The 19,244-nt window shown below is 41.3% G+C and overlaps 1 protein-coding gene and 1 long non-coding RNA gene across 2 annotated transcripts in view; one reads left to right on the top strand and one right to left on the bottom strand.

The window, feature by feature from the left end:
- Positions 1-15,037, bottom strand: part of LOC116049205 (A disintegrin and metalloproteinase with thrombospondin motifs 16) — a 56,314-nt gene extending 41,277 nt beyond the window's left edge. The window contains exons 1-3 of the mRNA XM_031298649.2: positions 14,416-15,037; positions 14,182-14,260; positions 10,947-11,305 (exon numbers count right to left, since the gene is read on the bottom strand). Of these exons, the coding sequence (XP_031154509.1) occupies positions 10,947-11,305; positions 14,182-14,260; positions 14,416-14,505 (528 nt within the window). The 5' untranslated portion in view covers positions 14,506-15,037. The remainder of the gene's footprint in view (positions 1-10,946; positions 11,306-14,181; positions 14,261-14,415) is intronic.
- LOC116049206 lies at positions 1,895-19,093 on the top strand. Its single transcript, XR_004104834.2, has 3 exons — positions 1,895-2,066; positions 17,612-17,618; positions 19,063-19,093. It is a non-coding gene; the product is annotated as an uncharacterized LOC116049206 (long non-coding RNA).
- The last annotated feature ends 151 nt before the right edge of the window (positions 19,094-19,244 follow it).

Genomic DNA, 19,244 nt, shown 5'->3' with positions numbered 1-19,244 from the left:
GCTATTCATTTGGCTTTCCAATCTGTCTCTGTCAGCAATTAGTCAGGATTCAACTCCTGGGTCACTGCGAACCTGACCCCCCTAAACCTCTGCAAGGCTCGATTACTGGCCGTGTTACTCATGTTCAACATCTGTTTTGCTGTACAGGGTCAGACGTTATCTCAGCAAAATCTAAACAAGAATTGGTCAGATAGAAAGAGTTTTAAACAAAAGTGTTGGTGTGAGGATGAAGGGAGGTGGCATCTCTCTTGTACACAATGTATACTCTCACAGTTCTCAAGGCATTCCTTACTTTAATGTTCACATGTATTAGAAATCTAACAAACAAAAAATGGCCCCCAAAGTACTATCTGAATATAATAGGTAATAAACAAATCCTTCTTAGATATTATGAATACTTCTCACTCTTTTAAACTGCTGAGGGCCCCACTTTAAGTACCAGTGCCATATGCTTTCCATTTTAGGGTATACGTTTTGGGAAAGCCCATTATAAAGCTCTAAAGTTCAGCACAGGTTTTCTACAGTTAACATTATTCTCTCTCTCTCTCTCTCTCTCTCTCGCGCGCTATCGCTATCTCTCTCTCTCTCTCTCTTAGTCTGTCAGTCTGTCTGTCTGTCTCTCTTTGGAAAAGAGACAGACATTTCCAGTTTTCATATTCCATTTTCAATAAACTTCTATCAACGCAGCCGATTCAGACACTTGGAGATTACTTTCTATTGCTCTCCGCCTCTCTCTTTGTCTCTCTCAGTCTCTCCAAACACGCACCACATCTGTGTTGACAGTCAACTGGCATGGAGTGTTTGGACTGTAACTGTTCTTGGCAGAAATAGTAGTTTCCCTAATATACGTTTAATTGACTGACTTTTTTTTCACTACGAGTGGAGTGTGAGGTCCTTGGCTGACAGAAACAGGCTGACACAGTGGCAGTCGTGAGGCTGTGGCTGGCCCAGGGTAAGCGTGTATGCATATGTGCGTGTATGACAGTCTCAACACAATACAAGGTGGGATGTGTGTATGTGGGACAAAAAAAGGGTTAGCGTGGAAGGTGGGAGAACAGTGATTACACACAACTGAATGTCTGCCTGTGTGAATGGGTACAAATTTGTGCGCACCTGTGTGTGCATTCAAGTGGGAGTGTCTCTTAGTCTATCTTGTAGAAGCAGACCTCTATTGGTGATGTGTTTGATGATGCTGTAATGATCTCCACAACTGATTTTCCCCATTTCATCATCACTTACAACCCTCCGCCTCTGCCTCCGCCAGCCTTTCAACCACAAATCAGGAAACCAGTGGAACAGAGTCTTTGGAAAATGCTGCGACTGTATTAAGCACTGAAGTTGAAAATGATGAACTCTGAATACAAGCCAACGCAGATGTGTAAGCTGTGACCGCAATGGCTGTACAGTTTATAGCTTTCATCACATAGTGTGGCAAAAGAAAGTTATCATGCATTTATCTTATAAATATTATATTATTGGTTCTACAAGAGCCAAATTGGCTTAGTCTCTCAACTGTTATACAATTAGTAATGGTCAAACTTTGCATTATCTAACGGCAAAAAGAGAACAAAGACATTTAAAGGAACACACCGACTTATTGGGACTTTAACTTATTCACCGTATCCCCCAGAGTTAGACAAGTCCATACCTACCCTTCTCATCTCTGTGCGTGTTGTAACTCTGTCTGCCGCCCCCACCACTAACCTCACTTAGCACAGATCCTGGAGGTAACCGGCTCCAACTAGCCTACTGTTCCCAAGCACTGCAACTACTCTCTGCTCCTCACCACGGGGCTTCTCAGGTGCTGCAACCAAATCATTCCGCCCAAGTAGCAGAAGTAGCAGTGCTTCGCTTTTCTGTTGGTGTTATTTTGTCACACATTGGGAGCAGTAGGCTAGATGAAGCCGGTTACCTCCAGGATCTGTGCTAAGCGAGACTAGCGGTGAGTGCCTTTGAAAGAGTTACAACATGCACGGAGATGTGAAGGGTATGTATGGACTTATCTAACTCTGGGGGATACGGTGAATAAGCTAAAGTCCCAATAAGTTGGCGTGTTCCTTTAAATAGTAGGCATGCATCTGTATGACTCTGAAGTGCGAGGATTTCATAGCAGATTATTGTCAAATGTAGGCTACCATGTAGGGGAACGCTTGCTCAAGTCCCACTGTTAACTTTTATTCCCTTACCACAAGCCAGTGGAGAGCAGTTGTTTACAGGTGTTTCTGCGTCAGATAATGAAAACTGGTATTTGACAGAGAAACAGCGACGCAGAAATATATTTGGAGACATATTTACAGCTGGAAACACACTGTTTGACCCAGTACTTATTGAGATGATTACAATTATTAAGGTCCCTTAAAAAAACAAAAAAAATGGTAGCTTCATAATGAAGTCCTCAAGTCTCAGATAGTGCGCATGTTTTTACTACATCAGCAAGTCACCAGCACTGTTGGTCCTGTTCTGTGTAAAAATAAACAAAAGCACAGCTGTGTTTTTTCCTCATGATAATGATGCAACTAATTCTATGAAACATTTGATATAACTGACATACACTCCAGTTTTCTTCGGGGAATAAGAAAGAAGAGGGTGTGGGATCAATTATTGAGCGAAAGAAAGGACAGAGAGTCTCGTGAAAGCATACCACCTTCCACTGTAGCTGGCTTGCCAACGGTCAAGAAATAATCCTTGCCATGATCGTCGGTTACAATCGTATGTGACAACCTGTGTATGATTCTGTCATCTGCATGGCACCCGCCCAGGCACTGTGTAATCACAGGCGACTGTCATAATTTGGTTCCAAGTCACGGTAAGGCCTCTGACTTGAACTGCGCTGCTGTCAACCTTTAAAATTTCACATGATAAGTACTTAGTCTGGGCGGGTGTTTTAAGTGTGTGTGTGTGGGGGGGGGTGGGTGTTGTTTGGGGGGCAATGTTGAGAATTGTTGCATTAGTGTGGAGCTAATGCAGCTCTCCGGGAATAATAGGTGCCATGTAATAGTTAAGAAAAAGGTTTGGTATTTTGATCCTAACAGTAGAGAGTTAAAGCTTTTGGAAGAGGGGAATGGAATAAAATGTCAATAAACACCTCACTGTGCATGTGGAACCTTGACTTCCTGACAGGCAGACCCCAAGTGTGGCGGACACACATCTTCCACCCTCATCCTTAACACCGGAGAACCCCAGGGTTGTGGGTCTGTGTAGCCACTTTTAACTCCAACAGCTGTGCTGGGCCTGATCATAGACAACAATGAAAAGGCCTACCTTAAAAAGTACAGGACCTGACCAGCTGGTGTCAGACAATAACCTACACACCTATACATGAATGCCAGCAAGGCTGCAGTCATGATAGTGGACTTTGGGAAGACAAAGGAAAGGAACTATGCCCCCCTTAATATCAACGGGTCCTCAGTGGAGAGGTTGTACATTGGTGTCCACATCACCGAGATTCTGATCTGGGTGCTGCATACTAACTCAGTGTTGAAAAAAAGGCAAGGCAGAGTCTGTTTCCCCTCAGACGCCTGAGGAAATTCCAGGTATCCCCTCAAATACTGAGCAATTTTTCTTCTGCATGATCAAGAGCATCCTAGTGGGGAACATCACTACCTGGTACGGAAACAGCACCGAACAGGACCACAAGGCTCTGCAAAGGATAATGCCTAAAGGATATTTACAGCAGGCACAAGAAAAAGGCTGAACCACCTGGGTGGTTCAGCCTTTTCTCCCTGTTGAGGTCGGGAAGAAAGAACTGGATACATCAGGCCAGCACTGAGAGGCTCAGGACGAGCTCCTACTCTCAGGCCACTAGGATCCTAAATGAGGACACTGACTAAGACTGGGACACAAACCCGGTCTCCTGTTGTCTGACCCATCCACCACCCCAACCTGACTCCTTACACAGATTTTGGTCCTTAATACTACTCTCTAACATTGTCGCTCTTAATACTATGTCATCTTACAGCGCTGCAGTCAAGCTACTGCTGTGCCCGGTGCGTCCGATACAGACGCTAAAGGGTGATTTTTGCGTCGCTATCTGACGCTGAGAGCCACTGAGCAAGCGTCAGTATTTCACAAACTGGGAATGAGAAGGGGACATTTCATGTGACAAATAAAATTGATTGATTGATTGAACTTTCTCTACATACTGTACATAAGGATGTAGGCTACTGTATGTATTGAAATCTAAGTAGAACATGTATTCCACTCTTCCTGCAGTATGACCACTGTCTATTTCTGTACAACTTGAAATCTGTTTCTATATACCCTTATCCTCTCAAATCATGGCTCCTTAGTGAAGTTGTTGTCAAATGAAGGTTTTCATTCTCAGGGATAAGCTACTGGTATGGCTTGTGTTTTATGGGGCCATCATAACAAGATGCACGAGTCTCCACACATCCTCCTGTTTCCTCTCATCTACGTCTGCAGTGACACTGACTGGATGGAATGTTTCCCCTCAATGCTCCTTATTGTTTAATGAATTCCGTCTTTATGCGTTTTGTCCTGTGCTTAAGATATTCAATCCAGTTTTTTATGTTGTATTAATAACTTGTGTTGGTACATTCTGTGTTCTTCTAAATAATATAAATGGATAAAAAAAATGATTTTACTCTTGCAGAAAAAAATTCTATCTCTGTAGGGATCCTTTCCATAATGTTGTAAGACACTTGTAATAACAATTTGAGCCTGTCAGTGGCAAAAACAGCACTTTTTGTGAAGCGCATTTGCCCTATATGATTACATTGCAGCTCGGTTCGTGGCTGCCAGTTGTAGCGTTCTTGCTCAATACTGGACCAGTTTCAAAGATTTTCACTTAGACACCAATGCATAGGAAAATAGGGTCCAGGTTGAAAAAAAAAATTACCCTTTAAGCTTGGTGTCACACAAAACAAAATGCATCTGCAACTTACTCAGAGTATGTGTGTATGCAAGTCACTATGTTAAGAGATTAGGTCAACTACTGCCTTTCCTAAATAGCCAAAGTCATCAGATTACACACTGTGCTGGTACGAGGTGCAAATAGCAGTCATAAAATGCTGAAACACTACTTGGGAGGGCGCAAACAGCTGGACTCTTTGGAGTCAGACGCATCCAGACAAGCAGCGACAGGAAAGGGGGGATAGGAAAACGGAACTGAGGGGGGAAGCATTCAGTGCATTACAAGGTGCACCTGACTGTGTGTAGTGTGTGGTTCTCTCCTTTATTCTGTCTACCTCTCTGTAAGTTGCTCTCCCTTGTGGTGACCAAATGAAACCAAAAATCTACTAAGGAACTTACTTAGAGTTCATTATTAATTAAGTTGTTGGTCAAAGCTAGCTTTGTATTTCAGTCCAAGCATATGAGAAGTACAGTATGGCTGAGAGCTTAGATAGTTTTATTACCGTAACAGAGAAACAGATTTGCTTCTTTTACTTCTTTTTTTAACAATCTTACAACAAGTGGATAAGTTGACATCGCAAATCTATTTTTCAAAAGCACATTCCTTTTGACAGATCAAAGTGCAGCAATCATTCTTTACTGTGTTTGGTGCATGCAAACTGGTTCTAAGATGGCTGCATTTTTAGGCAGGGATTCAAACTTTGGCTCAATGTTGACAGGGCTTATTGGAAATTGGGAATTATATTGCAACATTGCACTAGACACCATTTACTAATCAATTAGCTATTTCACTTCAAGCTGTACCTTAGTCATCTTTTGGCTAGCTGTCCAGAACACATCACACCAACTGGATTTCTATCAATTTGAAAACCAAAAATGTTCCAAACTGCGTTCACCCCAGTCTCTGAGACATATGCACATTGCTCAGTACAGTAATCTACTTCATATGACTGAGAACAACATGAGTGATTTTAGCAAATGGTAAAACTAGTAACAATCCTTTGATTGATCTTACTGTATGTTTTGAAAATTGATTAAAGCAACCTGCCAAGACCACACTGCCTGCTTTTCAAAGCATTATCACATCAATAGACAATCCCTCATATATTCTTGGAAATCCCAGAGGTGGGACGAGTGTGCAACATTCTATTACTACGACTACTACCAGGCCTGAGGCAAGAAACACACCCATCCTTTTACAAGAGGAAAACACGACCTCCAAGTGATTTGTAGTGGGAGGACGTTTAGCATTTCCCTTTGGTACAAAAGAAAAGTGTCCATTGCGAAGTCTGAGTAAAATTAGATTAGACAAACAAATACTGATGTAGCCCACGTGAAGCTCAGGGATAATGGAATACATTTAGAGGCAAAATAGACAGAAATAAAGCTTGAGGTGTTAAAGCAAGCAGGTAACGTATTCCAGTTTTTTGATAACACGACAAACTAGTCCAATTTACAAGACTAAGGATCTACAGCCACGTTAGCAACTCTGTGAGGCTGTACTTTGCTAGTTTTGAGCTAAATGTTAACGTCAGCATGCTAACATGCTCACAATGATAATCCTAACATGCATAAGTTAAGGAAGTGTAACGCTTACCGTGCTCACATCTTAGTCTAGCATTTTAGCATGCTAACATTTGCTAAATAGCACTAAAAACAACAGATGAGGCTGATGGGAATGTCTACAAGTATTTAGTCGTACCAAAATATTGGACAAATTTAAATTTTGACTTGATTATTGCACTACATGAGAAGTGAAGGGATCATTAAAGTCAGCATACTATATCTCCTGGGGGCTATGTCTGTACGAAGTTTTGTGCCAAGCCATCCAATAGATGTTGAGATATTTCAGTCTGGACCAAAGTGGTGGACGTACCCAACATTCAAGATGTCATATATGGGGGAAAATAATGATTCATGGTGTCAGAGTGAAACAATGCCTGCAATGGCACTCTCCTCACCCCTCAACTCCCTCACCCCCATAAAAGCCAGACTAAAGAGGATTACGCTGCAGCATTTCCCCTTCCACATGTGTGTCATTGTGCAGAGTTTTAAACCATTTGGCAGGTGAACAGAGTCAGTGGGATTGCCCTGCTTCTTTTATTCCACCAACTCTTTGCTTGTAAGTATGAGATTTTAATGGTTGAACTCCCTACTGTCATCAAAGTGAGGATAACCACCATATGGGCTGCCAGAGAAGGGGAGTTGAAAAGGCCACTTATACATAAGCTTTACAATGTAACACTCCTTACAAGGGGGTTTTCAGCACTTCAAATTGCCAGGGAGGGAACAATGACCCTTATAGCCTTCATCTCTACAGTACATTTCTCTCTTATCCTTCCGCCCATCTTTCTTTCTTTATCTATCTCTGCCTTTTTTGGCTAGCTCTGGAAAACACTAACATACAGACAGAGTGTATGAGTCAAACACAAACACAAACACAAAAAACATACCATTATCGTTAAGCACTGTCGTGGGGGGCTGGAGCTTATCTCAGCTGACAATAACAAAATATATGCAATTGAAAAGCATTTTTTAGTATTAACAACATTATTTCCAATAACCAATGCAATTAAAGCAAAGGCCAACATTGCCAATGCAGAGAATGTATGTTTACAATATCTCACAGAGTAGCCTACTAGCTATTCTGACTAATACAAATACAGAATCACTGATCATCAATAAATAGTGAAAGGATCAATTTCAGTCTTTGTTTTGAAGAGACTTAATACAACACAATCACACTCAACAAATGCATACTGTATATATAAACATAATGATAAATGTCAAATATCCATATGTTAGTTTTAGGCTAATTATATGTATGTAAGTTAAGCTAATACATGTAACGTCGGACATATTATTAGCTTTGTGTCTGGTGTATATATTAACAAAAAGAACAGGACCAAGATGTTTTTGATGGATTTTGACACTAAAGTAATACACGTATACTGGGATTTGTACTGAAAGGAGTTGTCCGTTTAGATTCGGCGATATGTGATTTCCAGGTCAAGTTCAAATCTTCAAATACAATTGCTTTATCAAGTAAAATTTCTCAAATAATGTTGGCGCAAATACGGGTGATGGAACGATCTCATGCTGCAGTTGGAGGCCAGGTCCTCTCACACATCAACTATTGATCTGAGTTCCTATTGTCAATATTTACCTCCCTCCTGCCAAATAGGAACTTGGCCAAAGTGCAAAGTCTCCCATAAGCTCTCAGGTGGCCTAGCAAACTCTGTTACCAAGTTTACTCCAATTGTAGGCTTACAATCTGGGACATCTGGAGCACACAAAACATAGTATGTGTATATGAGTACATGCCACACACATGCACAACAGTCAGATAATCAAGGGCAATCTTTTTAAATGCATAGCCAGGTTGGTACTGCAGACGTTGAGTTCAAGTTTTACACTACATCAAAGATAGAAATGTATATATTACCAATATGCTATTCTAATCTATATGAATCATGATTTTATTTCAATATAGGAATGAATGTAAGAACTCGTATTATATTTAGTATCCAGGTCCTGTTGTAAAAATGCATATTGGTAAAATTATGCTGTTCAGCTCATGATGAGAGTCAATTTGGGGCTTTTGAAAAATAGTTCTATCTTTGGCATTCCCCAGGAGCCTAAATAGCTTTATCTGCTGATGCAGCTTTGCAGTTCCCTAATTCACATAAGAAAAAGTTGAATTCTCATTGAAGCACTGACCCAGTCCATCCTAGCCAGCCTCATTCGTGAGAACCACATTTACAGTCTGTGCAACCCCGGACCTTTTGGCTGAATCTTTTATTGGGATCTGGTCTGAAATGCAGACACACACACACACACACACACACACACACACACACACACACACACACACACACACACACACACACGCACACACACACACATACACACACACACACACACACACACACACACACACACACACACACACACACACACACACACACACACACGGAAGAAGAAGCATCCCTGGAGACATGCCATTCTCTTAGTGGGCTATTCTCAGACATAGCAGTGGACCTCTACAATGAAAGTATAAACAGAAAACAAGCAAAGACAGGTCAGGAATTTAATATATTTAAAACACCGAAAAGCAATGCTGAAGTGAAATGTGGTCATACTAGTTTTACAGTAAAAACATTTGTTTGGTTTACTCTAAAACTGTGAAGAAAGCAACTTTGAATGACTACATTGCATCTTATTTTCTGCAGTAACAAGGTCCTCCAGATGGAGTTAGCTCAAGACTGTTTTTCAATCCATAAACTGCAAAATTGCACTCACATTTACGTAACTGCAAATAAGTAACATTACAGGAATTTATGTTCCTGTTGCCCAGTTGCCGCACTCTGTCTCCAGTGATTGTTTAGTTATAAATGAATACATGTGTATGTGAGTGAGTTCAAGACTGAAATGATTACTGTGTATTCATTAAGTCCTTTATTCTTTAGTTTAGACTGCTAAGAGGACTATAACACTTGAGTCTTACTGGGGTAGAACTGCTTCACTTAGGCTTACTTAATGTCATTCTGACAGTAATGTTTCCTTTATATTCATACAGAAGACGAGGACCACCAAGGCAAGAATTGAAATTCAGCCAGCCTTCTCCACAGAACACAAACAAGTCCAGGTGTACTAGCATTTGTACATTCAGCAATATCAGCCAACATATTATATTTTTAGACTTTTATCTGGGACAAGTTGGATGTATAACATTAGAAATAGTAGAAACTAAATATTAAACACCACCAAAACAAATACAGAGCTTGTCTTTGGTTCACACACTTCAATCCAATATAAAATGACCAATAACTTCTGTTATGAACCGATCATCTCAACACCAATAAATCTGCACAATTTTGGATTTGGATATCAGTTTATTAGTCGTGTAGCTTTTAGTATGCTGTATATCATGTTAATATGAACATAACTAACAAGTAAGCTTGCTACCAAGTTGCACCCCACCCTTTCTTATAAGACAATTCAGTGCAATTACATTTTCTATATACTGTAGTTTGCAATTTGCACACAGCCAGTTCCCTACTATTGCTGCCAGGTGTGTTCGAGAACCTTATTATATCCATGCAAAAGATGCAATTTAAGATTAAAACATATTAAATAAAATGTATCTGTGAACTGTACGTCATGTGATGGCCATTACATCTGACTAAACAGTATACTGTGTGCTAAATAAGATGAACTACCACCAAAACATTGTTTTGGCATGTTTGGCATATACTGGATGTGTTTAGGGGATTGTCCTGGCTTATTAACCAACATGATGTGGTGTTCACAGAGTTTACTTTTCCATTCATTAGTTATTCATTAGCTGATTTGGGCAAAAGTGCAATATACACAGATATGCGCTTGGACTAATGATGCGCGGCAGACTTGAGGAAGAAACTTCTGTGCATGACTTGCATGCAACTTAGCCAGTGGGTTTTAAGTCAATTTAAGTCAAGTAGAAGTCAATTTTTTGACCAGACCAGACCAACAATGCACCGACTCAAGTAGCATACTGAAAGGACTGCTTGATGACTTTGTCAAAGAAAAGGAAAGTGCCTTATAATAAAAAAAATATGTTTTGTTTTTCTAGATCTACTGGATGGCTGTAATCAGATACTGCCTTTATGATACTTTCCAGTATCTCAGTGTCTGATTGGCATCGGGTGTCTAATATTAATTCTAACCCGAAATTACAAAACATGTTATGTATTGCTTTCAGTAATTTCCTTCTCCCTATGGTCTCCATGCTAATTCAGTATGACAAGAACACTAATGCTGTGTTTACATTAACAGTTGTCCCAGGATGAGCTACATTTCTTAAATTTGGCTCCAGGGCTCAGTATTTCTTCTAGGTCAGTTAGTGCAATTATAGTACTCACTTGGTAGATCAATCCAAATGCTGCTAAAATAAAAAATGAAAACTTTCAAATTAACTGACTCTGGAGTCCTTTTGACTGACACAAACACACCAACACAGATCAGACTCATCTACTCCCCCCCTTCTCATCCAAACCCTCCCGCAACCCGACTCTGTGCATGTTCAGACTTACCACCCCTGTGCATGTGGACAGTGCCACCGAGGAGTTGACCCTTGACCTTAGCGACCCCTGGTAAAAGCAAAGGTTGTCCTGCTCGTAGGCCCTCAGGCTCTTGGTGCCGTTCTTTCCCAGGACCTGGATGGCGAAGCCAGGTGCAATCAGGCTTTCAGAGGCCTCCTTCAGCTCCATGTGGAAGTCCTGCCCCAAGCCACTCAGCTGGAAGTGAACCGTTTCGCTGCTGCTGTCGCTGTTTGATAAGCCTGCATCTGGGGCCAGGGATCTGCGTCGCCTTCTACGCTGGTGGTGGGCAACTTCGTGAGAGATGTAAACGCCTTGGTGGTTGACCTCGTAGGGAGATACAATCTCATATTCTGGATGAGAGATAAAGGAAGAAAGAAAATAAGATTATTGGGTGTTATCACCAAGTGAATTTACATGCAATGAGAACATATATATAGAGAGAGAAAGCAGCCAGTTTAAAGGCAAAATCTACTCTTTTGACAATTAAATTAATAGAGATGTCATGGGATCAAAACAGCGGGAGAGACTGCTGAGAGAAAGCTATGATGTCATGAACTATATTTTGTAAATGCAACTTGGCAAACATTAAGCACATTTTCCTTGTGGTCACTCATTAATAATTTGATATGTCAACATCATTTGCTGTGATATGCTGTGTCAGCTGCTACCTTGGCTGCATTATGGACTGAATAAAAACGACAAAATGTTCCCTTTGTAAAGTTTCCTTGACCTGCCTCGTATACTTTTGCCAGCAGGGTCATGAAGTAGTTACAAGAAAAGGAAGGGTTTTAGACAATTCCAACACAGGCCTAATAGCGGAGAGTGAATCGTGTTTGACCTAGTGTTTTACTAGAGTTTTTACTACAGCTCAGGCTGAAAAACTGCAGGTCATAAAGGGAGATGGTGGCAGGTCACAGGCCTGGCCTTTTAGACCAGTTAAATATCTAATGGTGCTGTGGCCACTAACAGACGACAAACTAACAGGCTTTCCTCCAAAGGTCAAATCAAATGAGTAGCTGACTCATTCAGCTAAACCAAAATGAGTTTTCCAGAGGAAATCATGACAGTTGATGCTGCTCCTGTCCATCCTCTGAGTCAGAACAAAGAATGGGCTGACCTACTAAAGCAGGGAATCCTGTATAAGCAATGAAGCATTTCATTGTCTTTATAGCTTTGGATACATTGCAGGGTTTGGGAGATCATGCCTGTTGCATGCACAAAAGAATTATAAAATGCAACAAAATGTATTGAAGTGTGAATTATTGTATGCTTAACTGATGCTGGGAGAAATTGTACATGGTGTTTTACAGTAACTTGTGTTACTGTGGTGGGATCTTAATGGTAATAGAGTCTCCGGTGCTGTAAGCCATTACACACACCTTGACACATTATGCACTTGAAACACTTTGGGTCTATGAGTAACCACAAAGCAAACAAATAGTGTCATTGTTGATTTTGTCACAGTGTTGTAATGGCCAAATGTGTCCACTCTTGTCAGCCTAAAGTGCACAGAAATAACAGCAAGAGCCAGTCTTAGTTACTGTACAGTATGGCCTGCTTTAGCAAGCCTGAATAATAATTAAATATAGCACAGAGACAGAGAGACAGACAGACAGACAGACAGTCAGACATGTTTTGGCAGTGGGAGAAACATGCAGGGTGGCAGACAGTGTGTCATCACTGGCAGTGTGAATGCCTGAGGTTTGAACTTGGCTATTTGGTGCATCTTGAGTGGACTTAAAGCCCCTACCCACAACATTACATATGCTTATTAGTGGATGCATTTATTTAAAGCACCTTGCATTAATATGACTGCATACAAGCTTGGGTGGTCACAGTGGGAAGCAAACCTCCAACCCCTTGAAGTGTTACAACCAAGATCAACCCAAAGAGTAACATAACTGCAAAGAGCAAACACATACTTCAAGTCTCAAGCATTTTCTGTGCAGACACCAAAGCACTTAGGCAAAACCAGAAAATGGTCTTCACTATCTTTGGCGTTTTGTCCACCGACCCCCAACACACACTCACACATTTACAGCTAGTCAACAGTGTTTGTTCCGCCCTAACTAAAAAACCAGCTGCAGTGACCCATGTCTGACAGTATACAAACACAGACTCTGCGGGAACAGAGTGACACACACACACACACACACACACACACACACACACACACACACACACACACACACACACACACACACACACACATCTTGTCTGATGGACTGAGACAAGATCCTGGGGTGGTTAGTTTGTTGGTTTAGTGGCTCCAGAGTGCCATTAGTACTGATAGGGGGTCTAACCAATGGGTGCCTTGGCTTCAACTTAACAAAAGATTGAACATGTGAACTCTTTCCCCACCCGCTCTAACATAGCTGAATGACACTGTGCTATAATTGCTAAAGTGCTGGATGTGAGATGATCTGAAACAGAAGTAAGGGCTTCCCCTCACTTCTATTTCAGATCATCTCCACATGTGCCCGGTGAAATGAGTTTTGATGTTTGTTTATTTGTTTATGTGTCTGCTTTTCATGGTAACTGAAAAAAAACTAAAAAACAACAACAACAAAGGATCTGAAGGAGATTACACAGCCAAAGCAGTTGCTGACTCAGTGCACCACATGAGGTTAGACCCACAAAACACAGAACAGATGATGCACTCACTGCTTGCACTAATTACTGAATTGACTAAGCAGCTATAGTGGGCCTTCACTGAAGGTTTTGGGGACTCCCCAGTGTGTTATAAAAATCGATGTACTAATAAGGGAGGCATTTTCACTGTGCTATTCAGATTGTCACATTGCCTATTGATACTTTTCTATTAACTGATTATTGCTCAAGTGTTCCACAAATCAATAGTTCCTTTAGAGTAACTTAATAATCAATTAATTTAAAAGAAATTAGCTATTTACAAAAGTAAAATATGTCTCATTTTGCTGTGAACACAAATTTAAGCTGCAGTGCTGCAGCAGACACTGGTGGCTCTGTGTCAGGGTGCAGGTCGCCCCCCAGCGGTGAAGAGAGGCAACACACAGCGCAGGTGAGCGCTGTTTAATGCTGCTGGCCGTTTGAGAGAGGCAGATGACTTTACTTTTAATGTTTATTATTGTACCGAAAGGCAAAACATGAACTGATGGATCATAATGCACTCTTACACACTAACAAAAATGGCATCACAGTCGCAGAAACACTGATGAAATTTGGTTTTGTTCCACACTTAGCCTACCTGTATGTTGAGGTAAATTGAGAGAGCGGAGCAGGGCCGATGCTTCAACACTGTCAGCACCATTTGTCAAAAGCACGCTCTGTAAGGAAGGAAATGTTGATAAGACTTGGTCTGTGTATCCTGCAAAATATCATGGAAAATAACTCGGCACTCTGTCATTTGAAGTGTTGACAACTTTATGAGCTCTGCATGCATGTACGTACAGGCGCAGCGGAGATAATACAACTGACTTACTTTGCTCAGAGTAAAAAGGCAAAAGAGATGGAAAACCAGCAACGGCCGCGTCCAGTTTCTCCACTCTGCACAAATCTGTAGGAAAGCCATCGCTGGTGGTCACCTTTACGCAAAAGCTGAAGCCTAAATCACACGGCCACTTGCCGGCAGTCCAGAGAGCTTTAATAAACCGGTCCAACAGCCGCCGCTGCAGCTCTGCAGAACTTGTGGTGAATGAGGCATCAACGAGTTTCAGATGCAGGCTTCTCCACTTGGGCCACTTTGGTTTCCATTCATTTCCAAGCGCAGTATTCCAATGCGTCAAATCGCTTCAACTCAAGTCCTCTCTCCAGGCGAGTCATTTTCTTTTTATTCACTCAGACAGTCCGACTGGTATCCAAAGTCTCTCTCTCCCTCTCTCTTTAACACACACGCTCACTCTGCCGCTCTCTCTCTCTCTCTACCCAGTGACCCCCGTGGACCATTTTGACTCCCAGTGAAATCATGTGATTGTCTTAAATAGGCTGCGTCTCGTCTTGGCAATAGCAATAGCAGACTTCTATGAAAGCCGCACCGAGAATGAATCTGTTCCCCCCCCCCGGGAGCCTGCTGAGGGAGCACTGAACGCAAGGCTGCCGAGTACTGTGTGTGTTTTGAGGAAGGGGGTGTGGGTGGGGTGGTGGAGTTAAGTACAGCCTGTAGCCAATCACAGTTGACACCTGTGCCGAGAGATGGGGTTTGTGTCCAGCTCTCAGGTTGCAGGAGGATGTATTTGAGAGGAACAGAGTCAGTGTGTGATAAAAAGAACACATAAAGAGTGTTCTGTTTGCTTGCAGGGCAGTGAAGTAGGCCTAATTACATTCCCTCTTTGTAAGGAGAGTCTGCAACAACAAGTGTTTGTTATGTTTGTTTCACATCAGGTAGTTTTAAATTGATGATGTGTTTCAAAAGTAGGCTATAAAGTAGCCTATATGTATACACATGAATGAAAATATTTATTTGAATTCAGTAGTCTGGGTTTTTGTAACCCGAGCGTGATCTGGAGATTATAGCCTGAAGCAGGTATAATCAGTAATTTGTGATGGATTACGGTCTGAAATCTAACCTTTGACCCTGTTTAATCTGCCTCTCATTCTCCCATCTCTCCCGTATTCCACAGCTGCACTGATAGGCAGCGTGCCAACATTTCTAAACTTTCCCCACAATCATTCATAGAAGTGCTTCAGAGTGTGGGAGCCAAAGGATCGGGAGCGCTTGTTTCATATTCTGGAGCATTTCATCCTCCCCAAAAGAAAACCAGATGAGTGTTCTGCTGTGCTGCAGGAGAGATAAATGTGTGACGGTTTACGGTGTGATCTTTTTGGCACTGAGTCCGAGTATCTGGATCAGAGTGAAAAAAATCAAGGTGATTGTAAGCAAGTTGGTCTGTTAAGTTCCACCATCTTTTTTTAAGCTATAGCCTCTGTACCACAAGTGTCAAGTTTTTTATATTTTTTACAAAGCTGAAACATGCAAAGGGGGTTTTATGTCTTTAAATAGAACAATTTAATTACATGTGAACATATGATGGGTCTTAGTCACAGATTCAGGTGCCCAGCACAGCAATTGATACCCATTTAGCTTAAGATAAGGAAAGAAACCCCAGTCATGTGTCAGCATTTTAGAGAGTGATAAGAGAAAGGCATCTATGATAAATTACAATTAAGTGAAAAAGTGGGACAGGACTTTCTCTGTGACGCTCTGTCCAGAGACGTGCTAGGTGTTGGATGCATCTTCCAAATGCTCTGTGTCACGTAAGATCAGATATAGTGTCAGCCATGAAGGATTTATTTGTTGTGATCGAAAAGGAAAAGAATACATGACACAATGCTGCAGTATCAAAACCAAATGACCAACTCCCCCACAGATAAGAAGTGGGCAAAAGAAGTAAGACCATTGTCATCCTGAGAGTATTATGCTCTCAGCTTATAAAAATAATACATATACAAAACTGACTTCCAGATTTCTGCCTAAGTTTGCCAATTCTGGATTTAATCAGTGATAACATGCCATCATGAAGACAATCCCTACCATATGTTTGGAGGCTCAGAAAATCTTTACAGTGTCAGCTGCTGCTGAAGTTATATCGCCCCTCCTCCTACATTGATACACACAACACACACACACACACACACACACACACACACACACACACACACACACACACACACACACACACACACACACACACTTCACACCCCTTACTTGCACGTATGTGTGCACACACTGCAATACAATACTCACACTACACCTGAAAACATACTGGTTCGCATATTTCTGTGTGAGTCAATTCTTTATATTTATTCAGTTAATGCACATGTACACAGCTGATTGGAAAGTTTTCAATGCTTTGAACTGTGAAACAGTCTGACAGTTGCATGCGTCATTGTGGGAGTGTGCAGGTACAGCAGATTGAATAAGATAAGATAAGATAAGATAAGATAAGAATCTTTATTGTCATTGCACATCGGGTATACAATGAAATTGCAGTGCTTCTTCGGCCAGTGCATAATAAATATAAATAAAAACAAATAACAGTAAAAACAATTAAAAGGAGAGAAGCAAGCAATATATACAACATTTACACATCACAGTGCATACACACTTTATGAATTTAGGGACCTGATGGCCCAGAGAAGATGCTGTATTGTATTGGATCGTATTGTATTGTAGAAGTCCGAACTGAGCTGGCTGCTGTGAGTGATTTGACCTGTGAACCCCTGACCCCCTGTATCCCTCTCCGTCTGCCTGCCTGTCTCTCTTTTTGCTTGACTATTTGCCTGACAGCCTGCCAGTCTTTAATATCATCTGGGATGTACAAAGGCAAAGAGCTGGCACATAAAGGAAGCTTATTCCATCACGTATTTCCACACACACTGAGGCATGTAGTCTTACACATGCAGTGCATCAGTTTACAAGCTGCAAACATTCATACCCGATCACTACAGGAGGAGTTTGATCTGTATACTGGTCTGAAATAAGGAATACATGCACTAAAACAATTATCTTTTTTTCACAGACATCTGCAAGAATTTAAATTGTTGTGCAACTTTTGGCTGTGGTTGTAAGAGGAAAGAGATTTTAACATTTTGGGAAATGCGCGTATTTACTTTCTTGCTGAGAGTTAGATGAGAAGATTGATGCCATTCTCATTTTGTATGTATGAAGCTATCGTCAGCAGCAGGGTAGCTTAGCTTAGCACAAAGACTGGAAACGAGCGGAAACAGCTAGCTTGGCTCTCTTCAGAGGTAACAAAATTTGTTTGTTTGTTGAATCCGCACCAAAATGTGTAGTGTAATCAATTCATGCAGTCTCCACTGGTTGACAACTGGGCATAGCCAAGAAAATACTGTAGTTTGGAACCCAACCTACCTTTAAAATGGCAAATTGTCATTTTTATATTTCAGTTTTTGTACAGCTTAAACAAAGGGATGCAATGTGTTAATTAGTGGGCTAATTAACAGGCTGCCACAATGTCTGCCACAATGTCTGCCTCTATGGGCCAACTTTTTTTAATATAAAAGGCTTTAGAGGTGCAGATTTTGTTACATTTAGACGGAGCCAGACTAGCTGATTCCCCGTTTCCATTCTTTATGCTAAGCTAATTTAATATGGGAGGGGCATTTATCGTCTCATGTAACTCTAAGCAAGAAAGTGAATAAGTGATTTTCCAAAATCTCAAACTATTCCCCTAAGTCTCACAATGTGGGTCTTAAAGTTTTTTTTTTCTGTTTTAGTCTCTCCAGGTAGTTTTCACTCCATGGTCTAATTTAATTAGCTGTCTAAAACTGTCATCCGGGCAAGATGTGTGTGAGCGTGCACAAGAGTGTACGCTTGTGGTGAGCATAATGTGAATTTGTGTGCACACTGTAGGTCTTTGTGCATAAATGTGTGTGTGTAAACCTGTACATGCATGTATGCATGTGCATGTGTGTTTTGGTCCATATGTATGTGCGTGTGAGAATAGTAAGCTGACAACAGCTGTAAAATTCCTCTCTGAGCATCACACAGGGGAGGCTGATGGGAACTGACAGGGAGCAAGAGTGAAGGGAGGTGGGAGAGAAAGATGAAGGTGAGTGTGGAGCAGGGGGAGACGGTGGTTGCCAGCCAGTTTGACGATTGAAGGTTTAGTCAGGCTTTGCAGAAATTCTGTAGCGCTGTCAAAGAATACTGATACCTTTACTGTTATTGTCTTGACCTTATTGAGTGTAACCCATTCACCCTGGATGTATCAGCTCAGAATGAAACAACTGTTTCCCCTAAATATTTGCAGATGGTGCTAGAGTCTGGCTTTTGGCCACCGCTGGACCTATTCCCAGTTATCCATTTATCTATTTTACTTCATAGTTTTGAAAACTAATATTTATTTTATTTTATTTTAAATTGCAACTAATGTAAACTACTGTTAAACAACGCTGTATTTGGAACATTTCACAAATGAATGATTTAGGAATGAAACTGTGGAAATATATAGGGTATAGTGGTTTGTTTTGATTGAGTTGGACGAAAGATATGATTTTACATGATATTAGCAGAGAAGATACATTTCCATGTGTAAGATGTATGCAATAAGAGGCGTGTATGAAAAGAAGAACATGGGTCGTGCCAGGCTGGTTGGTGCAAAAGTAGTCTCGCTTTGCCAGAACTTTCTCCACAGCGCTGCAGAGGAGGGTCTGGCTAGTCCACAAAGCATTCCGGGATGGGAGAAAAACGTGGTCTGGTTTATTGGCATTTCTTTAAACCAATCACAATCGTCATGCTAAGCGCCGGACAGAGCCCCGGTGCCGCTGCGAAATAGCCTCGGGAAGGAA

Source organism: Sander lucioperca, chromosome 10 (genome assembly GCF_008315115.2).
Source record: "Sander lucioperca isolate FBNREF2018 chromosome 10, SLUC_FBN_1.2, whole genome shotgun sequence".
In the NCBI taxonomy this organism is placed as follows: domain Eukaryota; kingdom Metazoa; phylum Chordata; class Actinopteri; order Perciformes; family Percidae; genus Sander; species Sander lucioperca.
The sequence above is the reverse complement of the archived record's forward strand: the minus strand, read 5'-3'. Positions and strand labels throughout refer to the sequence as shown.